Source organism: Neoarius graeffei, chromosome 12, assembly GCF_027579695.1.
Source record: "Neoarius graeffei isolate fNeoGra1 chromosome 12, fNeoGra1.pri, whole genome shotgun sequence".
Lineage (NCBI taxonomy): Eukaryota > Metazoa > Chordata > Actinopteri > Siluriformes > Ariidae > Neoarius > Neoarius graeffei.
Window position 1 is genome coordinate 4,755,500 of NC_083580.1, and position 19,172 is coordinate 4,774,671.

At 41.9% G+C, this 19,172-nt stretch overlaps 1 protein-coding gene across 1 annotated transcript in view; it reads right to left on the reverse strand.

The window, feature by feature from the left end:
- Positions 1–5,896: 5,896 nt before the first annotated feature.
- Positions 5,897–19,172, reverse strand: part of LOC132895142 (ceramide transfer protein) — an 80,616-nt gene continuing 67,340 nt past the window's right edge. The window contains exons 10-17 of the mRNA XM_060935388.1: positions 15,139–15,231; positions 14,347–14,442; positions 13,678–13,810; positions 10,912–10,982; positions 10,701–10,829; positions 9,644–9,773; positions 9,358–9,493; positions 5,897–8,399 (exon numbers count right to left, since the gene is read on the reverse strand). Of these exons, the coding sequence (XP_060791371.1) occupies positions 9,366–9,493; positions 9,644–9,773; positions 10,701–10,829; positions 10,912–10,982; positions 13,678–13,810; positions 14,347–14,442; positions 15,139–15,231 (780 nt within the window). The 3' untranslated portion in view covers positions 5,897–8,399; positions 9,358–9,365. The remainder of the gene's footprint in view (positions 8,400–9,357; positions 9,494–9,643; positions 9,774–10,700; positions 10,830–10,911; positions 10,983–13,677; positions 13,811–14,346; positions 14,443–15,138; positions 15,232–19,172) is intronic.

The window sequence follows — 19,172 nt, forward strand, 5'->3', positions numbered from 1 at the left end:
CCAAACTTTTGAACAGTAGTGTATAAACTTAATATACACTATCAGTAATACCAGAATTATTGATGTAAATTTTGCAAATAAAATGTATTAATATTAAAAATAGTTCATAAAAATGACACACGCAGTTCTATTTGACAAGTGCTGACATCACCTACAATATTACACTCCACAAAAGAAAATTACTTGAAATAGAACAGCAGTACTAAGTCGGTATGTTAATTAAAATAGTAGGTTACATGTAATAAATTATATATAATCATATCAAACAGTAAACGAAGGTTAGTAAAAGTTCCATTTGAGAAAAAAAAAGTGTCGACACTACAAGCAGTGTTCGATCCAACTAAAGATGACGGAACCACTTGAAGTATATTACGTAAACAAGGATGAGTGAAAATATTAATAAATTGAAAATCTTCCCAGTAATTTATAACGAATTTAAATCTTATTCCTTTTTGGAGTGTTTTCTTGTACAAAGATGTTGCAGATTTGGCACGAGCTAGATCATCACTGCTTGGGTAGCAGTTTTAGCTCCTCATCACACTTCATTTTAATTTGCAGATATGCAGTTCATGTGTCTGCAGCCATGTTTTTTCTGTACTCAGGATGAATTTTCCAAACCAATGAAAAAGCCCTCACTATCTGCATCGTTCTGTGGGAGGCGCAGCAAAGCAGTAAAAAGTTGTTTCAGCATTGGAAACCTGGCAACACCCAGAGCAGTTTTTACATCCAGGACCTTTCCCCAATATACATCTATTATTTTCCTGGTCAATAAAAGAAAAATCAGAGCACGGCAAACATGTAGATGGCGTTAAATTGCTTCCATCCCCTACTACACATTTTAGGTGGGGTTTACATTAGACCGTATCAGCGGATCATCAGATTAACGTTTTTAAAACGATTAGCGTGCACACAGCAACGCCAATACATGATTGGAGCACTTGCATGTGACGTCACAGCCAATCCAGATTGTGACAGACGCCATCTTGTCGGTCAAACGCCATATTTCCGCCTTCTACTTCTACCTTTTCTTCTGGAAAACCCTACTATATACACAATTCTACTACAACGGCTGCGGCTACAAGCTCTCCCTACCTGTGCACGTTTTTTTGTGTGTATTTTTGCGTGTTGTTCGTCTGTACCGGACTTCAATATCCACTACAACCGTATGGACTTACTGGACATTGGTTTCCAGCAGAAAATGACGGTTTGTAGCGATTTCCATCGCATGCACAACATTCCGGACGAGAAGAAAAAAAAAAAAACAAAAAAAAACACATTCCGGACGAGATAGAGAGACCAGCGGGGTCTCCGTGGATTGTTATCGGAAGCAAAGCGAAGGAGGTGGCGCCGGGAGCGGAAGCAAAAGCGAGGCTGCAGAGCCGGCCTGTTGACTAAGCTCAGAAAACAGCCACTCAAACCTCCACTGCCGCCTCTACCTCTCCAACGCGAGATCCATGGTAAACAACACGGACGATTTGGAATTACAGCTGGAATTACCTTATTCTATTCTATAATCGGCTGGTCAGTGCTATACTCAATACTTAAGTGACTTACCCATCCAATGAGGATTCTTGTTTACAAGATGCCACATCTGAGTCGCTGACAAATCCTGAATTTCTGTAAAGATAACTGTCCAGAGATTTATAAGCACGCAGTGCTTCACCACTGAACAGCGAGGGAAAGTTAATGAGGTAATTATACACGTCTGGGTATTCCGCTGGCAGTTCAAAATCCGGTCGTGAAAACTCCGTCTGGTAAGCCATAAGGGTCACTAATCTGTAGATCGTTTATTTTAGACATGCATCTAGTTATCTGTTCATTAGAAAAATGAGCCGTGTAGTCCGTCGGTTGAAATTGATCCATTCTGTACACGAGTGCAGCAGTATTCAGCGGTGTTTTTTACCGACAAGATGGCGGCTGTGTACTTTCCGGTCACGTGACTGCAAGATCTAGGCTCCGCAGGCATCCTGCGCTCCAAATCACTCCGCCCTGAACAGCGAGTGCCCTCTGGAGGGTGCGCACTCCGGCCCTGCGCAGCTCACAGAGCGTGCGAGTGAAGTGCACGAGCAGTGATTCGGGACTGAGCCGCTGTGTGTGTGATCTCAGTGCATGTCGGGCATGCGCGTCACTTACCACTTGCAAGTGGAAGGATGGCAAGCCTAAAGACAATCATAACTACACAATGGGCAGTATTTGCATCAGTATTTGCAGTATTTTCATACTTTTATACTCTTTAATGAAAGGTGATACAAGGCGGAAGTCAGCGCCATTTTTCAGCAGTCGCGTCACATGACCAACGCCAGCGAATCAGGAAGGTGGATGTCACAGTGACGCTGTCCAATGACGACGCCAGCTAGAGCTCAGCACAGCATATCCGCGTATTCTCAATGTTTACACAGCACCGGACCAGACACGATCTGGATTGAATACGTGGACCCTGGCGGATTCCCGTTTCCCGGCGTTTCAATGTAAACGGACAGTGCATCCGCGAAGAAAACGAGACAGATACGGTCTAATGTAAACTTGGCCTTAGAGACAGGTTACGAACGGTCATTACCACCATTACTCTTCATTCAATACTTTTCCAGTTTACTGACGACTGATGGGAGTAACGAGTGTTGGTCATCTGTGTCTACATATAATGTCTATCAGCAATTAAAATGGTTTAGGGAAGCGAAACCAGAAATCGCCGGGTAACTACAGTTGCCGTTGTATAAAACGGCGACTCCCAGTATCGCCTCCCTGAATCATCATCATGGAGGAAGCTTTCCTACATACAACAAGTAAAAGCTTTTTTTTTTTTTTTAAATTAAAAACACAAATGCTTACCTGTGCAGTCTTTGAATCAGGAAACATTTTTTTGCTAGCTGCGAAAAATGGTCTGCCACAGTCCGGGGGGGGGGGGGGGAGGAATGTGTTCCACGAGAAATTGGCAGAACATAACTTCTGCAGCCGTCACAGAAGTCTGGGCAGTCTGAGCTGATGGACTTAAATGACTGAGAAAACCACGTGCGACTATAAAACCACATGCATCGAAAATAGTTCCGTTTCATTGGGCATGCGTGTTTGAAAAAATAAATGGTGGATGCTAAGAAAATTCTCAGAGTAACGGAAAAAAAAAAATCTCTGATACAAAACGTCATTTTCCCGTATGAAAATCAATGCATGCCGTATTAGCCAAAAAATTGCATTTTCCTGTACAAATTTAAAAGGGAGTGGGGGTGGGGTAGAGTTCCTGGGGACTGAGGCTACATCCACACGACAACAGCAATGAGATGTTATTAAAAAAAAATATCACATCCACATGGGCAACGGATCAGTAAAATATCAGGTACATATGGCAACGCAACGCTTGCTGAAAACGATGCAATGCACATGCCACACCTCTAGGGGCGCTGTAAGACGGTCCCTTCGGAGACACCAGAACATTAGAAGTAAGGACGCATGCGCATAAACTATTATGCGCGAGACTTCATATTAGCCACAAAGTCAGAAAAATCTGTTCATAAAATTACGTTATAATGACCAAATACAATGAAAAGTATTTTTCCAGTCTCACCTGTGAAAGGTAATCCCATGTGATCTCGTTTGGACGGCAAACCTGTTGGTACAGTTAAACGCAGCACATGAATGAGGCATCTTTATTCTCCGCTTTGACCAATCCAATATGGCGGCGAGGATGACGCATGATTCTACGCGGAAGGCGGCGTCTTTAATGGTCCGGAATAAATTGAATGCTACACGTTGATGGATTAATTTGTTCTTCTACGCCCTTTTTGAGGAATGTATTGTAGGACTTAAACCAACATCTGAAGAGGTGAGATCGCTCCTTTTTTTCCCTATTTTTGCTGGCGGGATTGACTCTGCCGTAAGGGCTATTCTCTCTCTCTCTCTCTCTCTCACTTTGCACCATTACACAATAAATATTCACAGTGAAAATATTTTGTAAGCGCGTTTCATGAACCAAGTTATAGGATTTGTTGACAACTCGCATCGAGTTCGTTACACTTCTACCCGGCCTGAAGCACACGTGGTTGTGACGTCATCGTAAACAAATCCGTTCTACTCATCCAGACGACTTCGCAACGGCGCCGTTGCCAGATCTTTCCACTCTGCACCATTACACAATAAATATTCACAGTGAAAATATTTTCAACCTTTATATGCTCCCACTTGGGCAAATTATCAATAAAAATTCAATTTTGTATCACTGCTATGCAGATGACACCCAAATTTATTTTGCTCTATCACCTAATGATTATGCCCCCCTTGAATGTCTCTACCAGTGTATCGATCAAATCAATAGCTGGATGTCACAAAATTTTCTTCAGCTGAACACAGATAAAACAGAAGTAATTCTATTTGGAAAAAAAGATGAAAGACTCAGGATTACCACTATTCTTGACACAAAAGGGATGAAAACTAAAGAAATGGTTAAAAATCTTGGTGCTTTCATTGACAGCGAGCTAAACTTTGACAGTCACATGAAAGCAATCACTAAAACGGCATTTTATCACCTAAAAACATTTCCAAACTAAGAGGACTTATGTCAAAACATGATCTGGAAAAACTAATACATGGCTTCATCTCTAGTAGGGTTGATTACTGCAATGGCCTTTTCACAGGCCTGCCAAAAAAGACCATCAAACGACTTCAGCTGGTTCAAAATGCAGCGGCGAGGGTTCTCACACGAACAAAAAGAACAGAGCACATTACTCCAATTCTAAGGTCCCTTCACTGGCTTCCAGTAAGCTACAGAATTGACTTTAAAGCATTGCTGCTGGTGTACAAATCTCTAAATGGTACAGGGCCCAATTACCTCTCTGATATGTTGTAGCGGCCTAACCCAATCAGATCTACCAGATCAAAACAGAAAAATTTACTATTAAAACCAGTTGTTAAAACAAAGTGTAGTGAAGCAGCTTTTAGCTACTATGCAGTGCAGCTATGGAACCAACTGCCAGAGAACATTAAAAATGCTCCTGCTGTTGGCAGCTTCAAATCTAGGTTAAAGACCAAGCTGTTTTCAGATGCTTTCTGTTAAATAATTAATATTGTCTTCTTTACATTCTTTACTTCTCTGCATGTTATAAATTTACTTTAACTTTATCCTATTTTATTCTTTATTCTATTCTGCTGGGGTTTTTTTTCCTCCTCATCCTATTTGAACTACTACTTCATTTTATTATTTTATTTTTACTATTGTTTAATTCTTATTTTCTTTTAATTCTTTTAATTAATTGTTTTAGAATAAAAATAAAATTATTTTATGTAATTTTATTTCTCTATTGTTTACTGTTTTTGTTTTTACTTCTATAAAGCACATTGAACTGCCATTGTGTATGAAATGTGCTATATAAATAAACTTGCCTTGCCTCTGGAACCCGTTCTCAAAAGATTTCATTTTGGGGCACCCAAAACGCCGGTGCCGTGTGGACGCCAGGCCGAAACGATAAACAATTTTATCGGATTCACCTGAATCCGTTGCCGTGTGGACAGGGAGAGGAGAAAAAAAAAAGTTTTATAAAAATCCCACTCATTTGTTCACATGTCTTAAAATATTCCGTAAGGGGTGCCAATAATTCTGGCACATATACTAGATTTGAAAAAGAATTTAAAATAATTCTCATTAGAACTACGCTTTTACATCAGTGTTAAGACAAAGATAAGCTTATTAATATTAGCACCTCTTCTTCATGAAGAACATTCACATGCAAGAGTTATTGCATCACAAAACAAGACAGCCTATCAGAATCAAATATGCAAATGAGGGTCAAAGGAAAAGGGTGTCCTTTTTTGGCTGACTTTAGTATCATTTCTGCAGTTTGTTTGTTTTTTTTTCTAATTATTTGCAAGATCAATCATGTCCTTATTGAATCACATCACCACATGACGCTGCAGTAAGACGTCTTTCTCTTTATTTCCGTATAAACACAACAGAAGTGCTGCATTTTCACTCTTCCCATCCCGCCCATCCAGACACCATTAGTGTAACTTTTATTTACAGAAACATTTTTTTATTCCAACTACATTACATTCAGTGCAAATGCAACAAATAATAAACTATGCTGGGATTAGAAGGACGTCTGATTCATTGATGTGCGCGCACACTGACATTTCATTAGCGTGCAAAACTCCACTCCTGATCCGATTGGCTGTTTCCCATGACAACCATCACCAACTGTCCAATCAGCAGTTTTTACATGTATAAATGGATTGTATTTGACATTGTTATTGATTTGATTTCAGAGTTTACGGTAATGAAACAGCCGAGAGGATTGGAGTTGAGCAGCCGAGTGTCGAGTCGAGCTACGAAAGAGGGCGAACGTTTTCCCCAACATCCGTCATTAACAGTCCTCCGCCTCTTAAAGAGCAAGCTTTCGGCCTCCATTTTGTAGTCATGACTCGAGCGCCATCCGTATTAACGGCGTTTATTAGATTGCTGTAAACTTTACACAAAAACAAACAGTCAGAGGTACACAAACAAAAATCATCAATCAATTTCCACCAATTTCCGTCGGACTAGCATTCTTGTCAAAATCGAAAAACAACGAGCCTCATTTATCATAATTGATACAAAGGAATTTATTTATAAATCGTTCACGGGAGCATTTACACAGGAAATACAGTACTTCCAAAAAACGATTTAAGTTTGGGAAAATAAATAAATAAATCGTTCGTATCTTTACATTCTGCTTCTCGTGTAAACTTGTAATTTGGAGACTCGCTAATATGAAACTACTGATCGGCTTCAAAATCGCATAATTGTCGCGAGTTGCGATTTTAGATTGACAACGTGTTAATTCACTTGTGCGTACAACAATTCTGGGAGATAATTGCGATTTTTTTTAATATTAATGACTTGAAAGAAAAGCCTAAGACTACAAACCAACAGGACTCACTGTACAGTTATGGCAAATATAATGGCACCCTTTAAAAAGAGAAAGGGATGGTGTTGTGTGTCTATGAAAGGTAGCTGATGCTCTGCAGTGGCTGAGCTGCATTATTGGAACATTTAGCCCATTTCGCACTGAGGAGGCGCTCTTTCACCGCTTAGTCACCATTTTGTTGTTTTCAGCTCTCAGATTTGTTGGCATCACTTAATAGAAATCAGCTGTGCTCTGAATGTGCTTGGTAATATATAAATTAACTTCACTGACTGGCGTTCAAGAAAATTAGCAAAACTCCTGTAAATCTGGTAGAAACCATTTGTTTTCAACAAATCAAATCAGCCTATGGCTGATAAATGAGGCCCAAAGTTTGATCAATAAGAAATCATAAATTAAAAGAAAAATCAGATAATTATGGTGTAAATCGCTGAAAGACGCTTGACTTATTTTAAACTCCGTTTCAGGTCGTATTTAGAAAAGGAGGAACCTCGCATCAGCAACACTCAGGTCATATGATTAGACTGAGGCACTTCACTAATAATTTATACGCGCGTCGGACACCTCGGATCATCCCGACCACACAAACACGCTTGCAAAAAAAAGATCTGTTGAGTCTTTCGTCCATCACACTTCTTGTCTGCACACACAAACACGCTCGTCTGTGCCGGTCTCTAAGGCAAGTGGAATTGGATGAATCACACAAAAACGCATTGGCTGACAGCAATCCCACAAACGTGAAGCAATAATTAGAAATTATATACAAGTCATCGAGATGTAAAGCGTTTCCTTGTCGTATTAAAAAGAACCCACTTTGCCTGTCACTACTGATTCTTAATTGTGCTACAGTACGCCAGCGTGTCTCTGACATACACAAGTACAACAAAAACAAACAGGTTTCCAGAGACAGAGATTAAACAACAGAACATGGGGAAGAAAAGTCATCTCCTCTTCAGCGCCAGTACTCGGGCTTCATCAAAGAGATCGAGACAAAGACAAAAAGTTCATGGGTCATAACGTAGGTCATAGGTCAATGACAGCCCTCTCAGAGTTCATGTACAAACATTCAGGATGGTGGAATGTCGTCTGACCCGAGCGTTGTTTGTTTTTTTCCCCCCCATTTTAAATTAGCAGCATTTGGGGGCGGGGGAGCAATGAAATCTGGGACCAATCTATTAAATGCAGGGGAGGGGGGGAGGAACCCCTCATCCAGAACAAAACAGAGCCGTTCTTCTGCGTCTTGGCTCCATTAAATAATTATTTTTGTTAAATCTCACATACATATATTTTAATATCAATATATAATTTCTCTGCTGAAAACACAGAATGAAATGCTGAGATTTGGCAATGTGTCCTCTCAGAGCGCTGAAGGGGTTAAAGCCTTGAGACCACTAAAAGCCCATGGGACATCTATACTGAGGACCACTGCAGGGAATTGTGGGTAATGTGGGTCGTTTCCAGAGGAGGAGCTGCAGCTGGGAGTGTAGACAGGGGGCGCTGTACATGGACGATCTGCACACAACAAGAGAACCTGTTACACACTGAGTAAAGCCTACATCCATCCATCCATCCGTCTACATACTCTATCTACCTGTACATATCTACCAAGCTTTCAAACATCTACCCAACCTTCCTTCCATCCATCCATATACTATATCTACCTGTTCATATCATCTATCTAACCTTTCATCCATCCATTTATTCATCCAGCCATCCATTTATCCATTCACATACTATACCTGTACACATCATCTATCAAGCTTTCAAACATATCTAACCTATGGGGGCGTCGTGGCTCAGTCGACTAAGGCGCCATACCATAAATCCGGGGACCCGGGTTCGATTTCGACCCGAGGTCATTTCCCGATCCCTCCCTGTCTCTCTCCAGCTCATTTCCTGTCTCTACACTGTCCTATCCAATAAAGGTGAAAAAAAGCCCAAAAAAAAATGTTAAAAAAAACATATCTAACCTATCACTCAATCCATCCATATACTAATATCTACCTAAACAGCTCATCTATCAAACTTAAACATCTAATAAGCCTTTCATCCAGCCAGTCATCCATCCATCCACTTATCATCTAGTCATCCATCTATCAGTCCACACACTGTATCTACATATACATCTCATCCATCAAGCTTCTAAACCTCTAACCCTCCATCCACCCACTCATCTCTCCACCCATCAACCTTCTAAGCATCTATCCATTTAAAAAATCCAATCAATCAATCAATCAATCAATCAATCAATCAATCAGTACACATATTTACCCATCTACCAAGCTTCATCCATCCATCCATCCACCCTCCCATGGTAACGGCAGTACATTGGTAACACTGTCTATCAGCTGAAGCTTAAATTTAATAGTTTTCTTTAAAAAAAGTGATTTTATCATCACTAATGTGACTAATGTGGAAGAATTTCTGAGATAATCAGTTACACATGGACAGAAAGTTCTGGAAGATGAACCTGAGCTCTCAGAAGAGGATGGGCTTGCCGGCAGTTTTCTCCTGCACGTAGGAGGTGAAACGCTTCAGGAATTTGGGGTATTCTCGCTTCGCTACGGCTCTCAGGACAGATGCAGGGGCCCAGCCACCGGGGTTCACTGCACCACACGGACATGACCACAAAATTCACAACACTACAGTAACAGTTCAACTTGAAATAACGAGCAAAACATTTGTACATCAGCATAATATCTATTTAAAAAAAAAAAAAAAAATCATTCCACGTATAAAAACATGAAGTAACTCACCGTTGGCCACGTATGTGATTTTACACAGGATGTTGTCTCTGCTGATCTCCTTGTTGCCCTCCGGTGGACTGACCAGCGTCTGGCAGATCATAGCGATGTTGATTTTGGCACGGACACATCTGCTGCTCGGCTAAAATTAACGAAAGTGGGAATTTACAACGAGGAAAAGTGAGGAAAAGTACACGCTGCTTTCAGACCACCTCATCAGGAGAGAGGTTCAGTCACAGTAGCACGGAGTCTAAATTCTCCACAACTCGAAAACGTGGAGGTCATTTTAGGTCTTAAAAGTCCCGAGTAAATGTTAAGCTCATTTCAATTAATTTTGACTTCATCACTTAATTATTTCTGAGAAAAAAAGTAAAAAAAGACCTGGGTAGGAAAGGAAAAAGGAAGATGAAGAACTGAGCAGAAACAAAGAACTGAGTACAGAAGAAAGGAGGAAAGTAGGCAAGAAGGAAAGAACAAAAGGAAGAAAGTAGGCAAAAAAGAAAAAAGCAAGACGAAGTGAAATAAAAAAAAAAAAAAGTAGTGAGTAGGAAAGAAGGAAAAAAACAGCGTAGGAACAAGAGGAAAGTAGGCAAAAAAAAGAAGGCAAAGGAAAAGCAAAAAAGAAAGTGAGATTAAAAAAGAAAGCAGGAAAGAAAGCAAGACAGAACTGAGTAGAAAGAAAGAATCGAGTAGGAATTAAAGAAGGAAAATCAAGAAAGAATTATTTTTAAAAAGCAAGCAAGAAGAAAAGAAAGGAGTAGGAACGAAAGGAAGAAAGTATGCAAAAAAGAAAAAAAAAATCCTCAGCAGGTTTTCTAAAGGCTTTTTCTTCATCTTTCTACTTCCTGTTAAGTATCTTTACTTCCTGATAAAGATTAAACACCAACTCTTCCAGCCCTCACTAGTCACTTTTCTTTCTCTATCCATCTGTGAATGTTGAAACGCTTCCTGCCGTTTACACTGTACTCAGACCTGCAGCTGTAAACTTCAGCAGCACAGCACACACCCTGTACAGCCGGGGAAACACTCTGCAATCGCACACTCGGGTGGTTATTTTAATTTTTTTTACCTGGGCATTGTCGTGGTCAACAGAGAAGTTACACACGAGCCACGTGTCAGGGTCATTCTCATTGCTGGCCACGATTTTACGGATTGCTGATAAATACAGCACGTCTCTCTGTGACGCAGGCCACACCCTCTGTAGGACATAAACCAATTAGCAAGTCAGAAACACTCTCAGTCATCAAAATGGGCGTCGTGCTGAACATCAGCCGCCTCACCTTGTGGGTCTGGTAGATAATTATGGCGTTATCGGACAACGTCTCCACAACGTTGAAGTTTTCAACAGTAGCTAGGGAGAAAAAGATTTTAAAATATAATTAATATAAACGAACAACCTATATTCACCAAAAATTTAATTAAGTCTTAATGTAAGGAATAAACTACTTTGGAGGGGAGGGGAAGAAAGAAAAAGGAAAAAGAAAGAAAGAAAGAAGCCAGCAGGAGCACAAAGGCAAAGAAAGAAAGAAACTAGATAGAACTCGACGCCAACGGCGGCGATGTAGATGCCTCCGCCCGGTAGACTACACGCCTTATTAAGTTGTGATTTGGGGATGGACATTTGACCTCACAGTAATCTTGACCTGGTGAAATTACTTGTATCAGCCTTGGAGATATTGTGCTCACAAGGTTTTTGGACAGACATTTGACCTCACAGTGACGTTGACCTTAGACCTTTTGATCTCAAAATCTAATCAGTTCATGTTTGTCCCAAAGTGCACAAATGGTGAAAGTTTGGTGAAATTCCTTTCATCAGCCTTTGAGATATTGTGTTCACAAGGTTTCAGGATGGACGCACGCACGGATGGACAACCCGAAAACATGATGCCTCCTGCACCTTACGGTGGCGGAGGCCTAAAAAGAAAGAAAGAACCCAGCAGGAACACAAAAATAAGAAAGAAGGCAGGCAACCAGCAAGAAAGACAAACAAGAAAGAAAAAAAAAAAAAGCAACGAGCAAGAACAAAGGCAAAAAAAGTTACAAATTAAGAAAGAAACTAGATAGAACTCGACATCAACGGCGTCGATGGGGACGCCTCCGCCTGGTAGACTACACGCCTTACCGTAAGTTGTGATTTGGGGATGGACATTTGACCTCACAGTAATCTTGACTTGTGAACTTTTAACCTCAAAATCTAATCAGTTCATGTTTGTCCCAAAGCGCACAAATGGTGAAAGTTTGGTGAAATTCCTTTCATTTGCCTTGGAGACATCGTGTTCACAAGGTTTCGGGACGGACGGACAACCCGAAAACATAATGCCTCCTGCACCTTAAGGTGGCAGAGGCATAAAAACAGGCATTCAGTGGGAGAAAGAAAGTAGTAACAGAATTGAGTAGAAAAGAAAGGAGGAAAGTAGGCAAGAAATAAAACTAGTGCTGTCAAAAATGTCGCGTTATTAACGCGTTAACTTGACTCAATTTTAACAGCGATCATTTTTTTTATCGCGAGATTAACGCTCTGTGACATGATGTAGGTTTTTCATAAGCTTTTGAAACTGCCAGGAACTTGGAACAGAGACTTTGCTTAGAAAAACGATAGCAGCTAGACTGTAATGCCACGCCACGCACAGCCAGAGTCTTCTGCCCCCCCCCCCAAAGAACCAGCGCGGGCAGGGTGCGCTAGTAGAGATGGGATTTATGTCTCTTTGATGGGATCCGCATCTTTGTGATCCGTTCTTTGAAAAGAGCCGTTCAAAAGACTGGCTCATTTGGCTCTTTTTAAATATTTATTCAGTTTTAAGAAGACAGCGTCTAAAGACGCCAGATCCCTCTGAACTGTAAACTCAATGCTATCCCAGAAATCCTTCCTGTAATATGCAAATTTGGCCGCCTCTGATTGGACAGCGCGACGCATCAACAGGCAGAAAGTGTAAAAGTACAAAATGTGTTAAGTGAGCTGAAACAGTAAAGATCAGATTCAATGCAATATTTATCAACGAACAACTTAAAGTTAATATAATAGTGTACTTTATATTATAATCAAGCATGTCAAGCCTACCGTCACTGTGTAACCTGTCTCTCTGATTAGCGTTGTAGACTAACTCAAACAGTAGATCACTTCACACATGGTTCTTTTGCCAGCCCCGGTGCTCGGCTTAGGTTTCACTTTGCAGTGGCTGTGTCAAGACGTGTTATGCTTTGCAATACAAAGCAAGCCCATTCACGTTTTTATGCTGATAAGAGAATTACAATGGTTTTTCATGTGACAAAAATGTGCGATTAAATTGCGATTAATCGCGAGTTAACTATGACAGTCGCGACATTAATCGCGATTAAATATTTTAATCGCTTGACAGCACTAAATAAAACACATTAAAAAAATACACTTTTTTAAAAAAACAGGCAAGAAAGAACGAACGAACTGAGCAGGAATGAAAGGAGAGAGGCGTTCACGCTAATCACCAGGCCAACTCACGGTCAAAAGTCAATCATTTGCCTTAGGGCCAGAACTACAATCAGGGTTGGGTTTTTCCCCCTTCAGGTTTTACAGCGCATTTGAATTTCTCTCCTGAAACTCTTTTGGCTCATCCGGTCTTTTCCTGGAACATACTAATGCTAGCTGCCAACATTAGCATGCTGGTGTTTATTAAAAAATAAAAATAATGGCCCCCAGATGAACGATGGGTATTTACAGACCCGAGAGAGCTGCATTATAGTATTATGTGAAACACCCATCAGGCCACGCTGGTGCGTTTGCTGAGACATCACTCAGGCCCGCTGTAAATTAACTTTAACTGAAGCCACTGAAACGTTAAAAGTTATAAATCAAACAAAGTGCATTAGAGAGACAAAGAGCAAAAATAAAAGGTATTAAATTGATGAGCCTGAAATCTGAGATCACAGCCTGAGATTTGGGACGTGTAATCGGTCTTTATTATCTGTGTGTGTGAGAGAGAGAGAGAGAGAGAGAGAGAGAGAGAGAGAGAGAGAGAGAGAGAGAGAGACACACAGACACTCTGATGATGCTATATTGTGTGGGTACTCACTTTCCCAGTCATTGCGAACTTCCGTATTCCAGAAGTAATGGCACACCTCGTGACCTGTGACCCCTTTGACTGCATGTGTGGCTTTCAGAGGGTCCAACACGATGCCATTCTCCTCAACCTCTCTCCTGTACACCTACACACACACACACACTTTTCTGAATTGATTTTTAAGCTAATATCAGTTCCTGTATGAGGTATTAGACAGATGTGAGCCCTGTTCACTTTAAGCTGCACATGTTCTGATGATTCTCCCATGCAGAAAAAAAAAATCTAATCTTCACACAATGCAGAAAAAAAAAAAAATAATAATAATAAATAAATAAATAAAATGTGCATACAAAAGTTAAATGTACCTTTTTTGTAAACACTTCTGTATTACAAACGCAGCATGTAGTAGCCTTTCAAAACTTGTATTAAAAATAATCTGTTCTTCTCATGGGGACCAGCAAATGTCCCTAAAAGGCCATAACCATCAGAGACCGCCTATCCTTGTGGAGACATTTGATCCACATCACGATATAACGTTACATCATTTTATTAGTTTTCTACACTTAGGCTTAGTGTTTATAGCTCCCAGCTACCTAGCAACAGTGTTTTAACCACTCGAATCAAAGATCTTTATTTCGAAATCTGGTTGATGTTAATTCAAGACCCCTCCCTCCTCCTCACCTTCATCTCTCCCTCCTCGACCACCAGCTGCCAGTTCGCATCTCCACCCACATCCTGCAGGGAGTAGGTCATGTGACTCTGTACCATCTCCTCCACCTATCAAACACAGGAAGAAGAAATGTGAGACATTTTTAGGGTCAGAAATGTCCACAATCACAATAACGACTAATCAGAATCGAGAATTCAACCATGCTGTGGGAGAAGAGAGACTATTCTGATGTTTGGAGCTGATGTATAGATTTGGGAGAGACTTGTTACGTTCTCGCTATATTAGCTCCAGTGTAGAACTAAAAAAAAAAAAGGGGGGGGGGGGGGGGGGGGGGAGAGACAACACTTCTGGACACTAAATACGTCCTGTGTTCCTTTTCTTGGGCCAAGTCAGATGGTGCAAATGTCAGTGCTGTCAGGCTGAAGCTGAACAGACTCGAGTCATGCCATTAAAGCGAGTTAAACATGCTGTGGGTGCAACTAGAGCTAGGGGGCGCTATTACCTTAGCACTGAACCTGTGCTCATGATGAGCGGGACTGAGCACTACATCACGGGATAGAGAGGAGGAGGGTGGAGTCAGGGGCTGGATAGAGCACAGAGACGGGATGGAGAGAAAGTGAGAAAATTCACAGTGACTGGCTGTGGAATGAAAGCTGGACTGAGACAGGAACACAAGGTGTGATGTCTGCAAATTCAGGATCAGGAACGACGGTTTGTCTCAGAGAAACGTGTAGTGATGTCATTGTTCCTTCACAGCAGGTTTATTTAAAAAGAAACCGCCCCCCCCCCGGCGATTGACTCACCTTCTCGGCGAACCGGTGGGTGCCCATCGTGGAGTAGATGTCTCCGGAAGGCATCGGGCTTGGCCTCTGTATCCGAGACTTTTCTGTCTGAGTCTGAAACACAAAAAACACACGATCGCACTGCATGCTCATACCTCGCAAAGCCTTACACATACGTACGGTAATACAAACCAGGAGTGTGCTACACGATAAATTATTACACAAACGGAGAATTTTTTGATGGAACAGAAAAATGTGTTCTATTCCCTTCTAGCAGGTTTTGTTCATTTGGTTTGATAGCATGCAATACCGTTAGCATATCGCATGTATTACGTCACTTTACCCAATGGAGAATGAGCGTTCAATATGGTTTACGATATTGCATGGTTGTCAAGGCAACATTACAGCACACATCAGAGACACAAGACTTCCACGCCAACAAGTGAGCGACTGACAATTTGTAAACAAACATGGCTGCCAGATTTGCCTTGTTAAATACAGATTTTTGAAAGAATTTTGAAAAAGAAAGACGCACTGAACACCAGAAAGGAATGAGCATGTGTAATATTGCCTGGCTTTTTTTTCCCCCCATGGTATATCAGATATATTCCATTCAGCTAGCATGATACTGAACTTGTCTTCACCTCTAACATCATGCTAGGTGAATGGAATATATCTGAAACACCATGAAAAAAAAAGCCAGCTAATTTTATTTAAATATCAAATTCCTGAGAATTTGTTCAAGTCCATACAGCAAACTTTTTGCTGAAAGCAGAACCTAGTAGCATGGTTTCTCCATTTTACTGACCTGAAATGATTGTTGATGCCTATCAGCTGTTCCTAAGGCCCCCATCACACTTATTCAAGCAGAACCAGCCGGAATGAAATTTTTCAAAATTCGTGCCACATTCGGGCGGGAATTTCAAACTGACCAACATTCTTACAGCTTCGTAAGAATGCCGTTCGAATACTTGGAACGCGCTTCGAACCCGCCTCGAATGATTCTTGCACGTTCCGGGTGCATTAGCTTTCGAATGCAGTTGGAACACCATAGGAATACCTAGAATGCTGTTAGAATGCAGTAAGAATATTAAAGAATGCACTTCGAATGCGGTTCAATTGCTGCCTGAATACCACCCGAAGTCTGGTCGGAAGGTGCCTCGAATGCTGTACGAATTCACCTCAAATGCAGTCAGAACGCTCCCGGAATAGCCGCCGAATAAGTTTCGAACGTCTAAGAATTCAAAGAGAATACAGCTCGAATACTTAGAACGTACTTCGAATATCCCGGAATGTACGAAGAATTTTCATTCCAACGGCATTCCGGCAGGATTTGAAGTGGCTTGCCATTTCGATTTTTCCCTCGAACGCAATCAGGTTTCGAATGCTGTTGGAATGCCGTAAGAATATTTAGAATGCAGTCAGAATACGCTTCGAATGCCGTTCGATATTTCTCCTCTTCGAATGCACCTCGAATATTTTGAGCACGAGCAAAACATTCGGGTTGGCCACAAGAATGGGCCTGAATGTTTAGAATATCCCGGAATATATGAAGAATTTTCATTCCGACGGCATTCCACCTCTAGTGTGACTATCCTATAAACACCAGAATAAAAGCCGTGTACGATTTCAGACTGACTGTTAGCCAAAATATCAGTAGTTTATCAGAATCGAGTTTATTGGCAAGTACGTTCTCGCATACATACAAGGAATTTGTTTTGGTGATTGATGCTTGAACAGTTAAGACAGAAGAACTTAGCAAAGCCAAAAGTAGCTATATGTCGAATAAAAATAAGAAGAATCTAAACTACATCTCCAGTGAGGTTTTGATGTCTGAACACTAGAGACAGCTGATCAGCACAGCGCTTCAAGGTAAATGGTGAGACTGAGACGGGACCTGCTGCTTTGCGAGGGTTCAGCTTCTTAAAAAAGAGCTGACTGACATCCCTCTCCAGAATGGAGAGAGTTGAGGTGGTGGTGGTGGGTGGATGGGCCTCCAGGGTGAGCGGATGTAGAGAGGCCCTGGCAGCAGTAGAGGTGGAGGTGGGCAGGAGCTGGAGTGTGGAGTCACAGTGGATGCTATCAGGACAGTCTCATTGTCTTCCAAGGTGACAGTAGAACTCATTCAGTTGGTTGGCCAGGCGCAAGTCGTTAACAGAGTGGGGGGGCCGAAGGTTTGTAGTTCATGATCTGTCTGTCTGAGCCCTTTCCAGACAGATGTATCGTCGTTGGCTGCGAACTGGTGTTGGAGTTTCTCAGGTGGTGTTTACACTAGACCGTATCCGTCTCGTTTTCGTCGCGGATGCACTGTCCGTTCACATTAAAACGCCGGGAAACGACTCCACAGGTGGAACAACTTGAATCCGCCAGGGCCCACGTATTCAACCCAGTTCATATCTGATCCGGTGCTGTGTAAACATTGAGATACGAGGAAACGCAGTGCTGAGCTCTAGCTGACGTCGTCATTGGACAACGTCACTGTGACATCCACCTTCCTGATTCGCTGGCGTTGTTCATGCCACATTGGTCATGTGACGCGACTGCTGAAAAACGGCGCGGATTTCACTTCCTGCTATTTTTTCCGCCTTGTATCACCTTTTTGTTTTTCATTAAAGAGTATAAAAAAGTATGAATATAATGCTTTGCCATTCTTAATGTTGTTCATGGTAAGATGCAAATACTGCCCATTGTGTAGTTATGATTGTCTTTAGGCTTGCCATCCTTCCACTTGCAAGTGGTGAGTGACTTGCGCATGCCCGATATGCACTGGGATCACACACACAGCGGCTCAGTCCCGAATCACTGCTCGTGCGCTCCACTCGCGCGCTCTGTGAGCTGCGCAGGGCCGGAGTGCGCACCCTCCAGAGGGCACTCGCTGTTCAGGGCGGAGTGATTTGGAGCGCAGCCGCTGAGGAGGACGCGCTGAGCCGCACTGACACATTTCAACTTGCGTGCCGTCTAATTAGTCATGTGATTAGCATATCCGTGTATTGGCGTTGCTGTGTGCATGCGAATCGTGTATTGGCGTTGCTGTGTGTGCATGCGAATTGTTTTAAAAAAGTTAATCTAATGATCCGCTGATACGGTCTAATGTAAACCCCACCTCAGGAGTACAGTCGTTTAGCTTCTCTCACTGCCTTGCTAAACCTGTTCCTGTCCCCACTTCTGAACACTTCCTCCTTTTGCACCCTTAGCTGTTGAAGCTTCTCTGTGAACCAGGGGTTTGTCATTATTGTAGTTCACCCTGATTCATGATGGAATGTAGCAGTCATCACAGAAGCTGAGGTAGCACGTCACAGCCTCTGTGTACTCATCCAGACGACTGGTAGCAGTCCTGAACTCATCCCAATTTGTACAGTCCAGGTACAAGGCTGCATATCCACATCTCCGTGAAGCATAAAAACAGAAGAACGAAAGTCCCTGTTTCTCTCCACCAGCAGCTTGTTGCACAATGAGCCCACATTGGAAAGAAATATCGCAGGTAGCGGAGTGTGAAGTCTGCACCAACAGAGGCGCACTAGCGCGTTTAACTCTTCTCTGGTGCCTTAGAGTGCGTAAAGGCGAGAACACCTTTGACCAGAATATGTCCAGTATTTCCACAAATGACACCAGAAAAGTCCACTGGAGTCGTTCTCCTGATGTTCAGGAGCTCTTCTCTGGTGAAAGACTTGAGTATCGCAGCAGTGAACCGAGTTTACAAACAAACAAAGTAAGAGAAAACAAACAATGCACCGAGAAAAACACACCGAAACAGCCATCTGCAGCACCATCTTGGTGTGCCCAAGACAAATGCAACCGCTGTTCCCTCTAAGCTGCGTATGATCTGATGATCACACAGTGCGCTGACAAAACTTTACAACAGCAGCACACAAAAACGCATCAAGAGCTTAACAGGCCGTTTTTACACTTCCGCGTCATGAACGCAACTCGCAGTCCTTCATTACTTCAAACCGAAGCATCCGTACTTGTGCTTTCGCTCCTTTCCCACTGATGTACTTCTGAGAAAGAAATGACTTTGTGCACTTTGGGATGAGCGTGAGTATTTTAAGATGCAG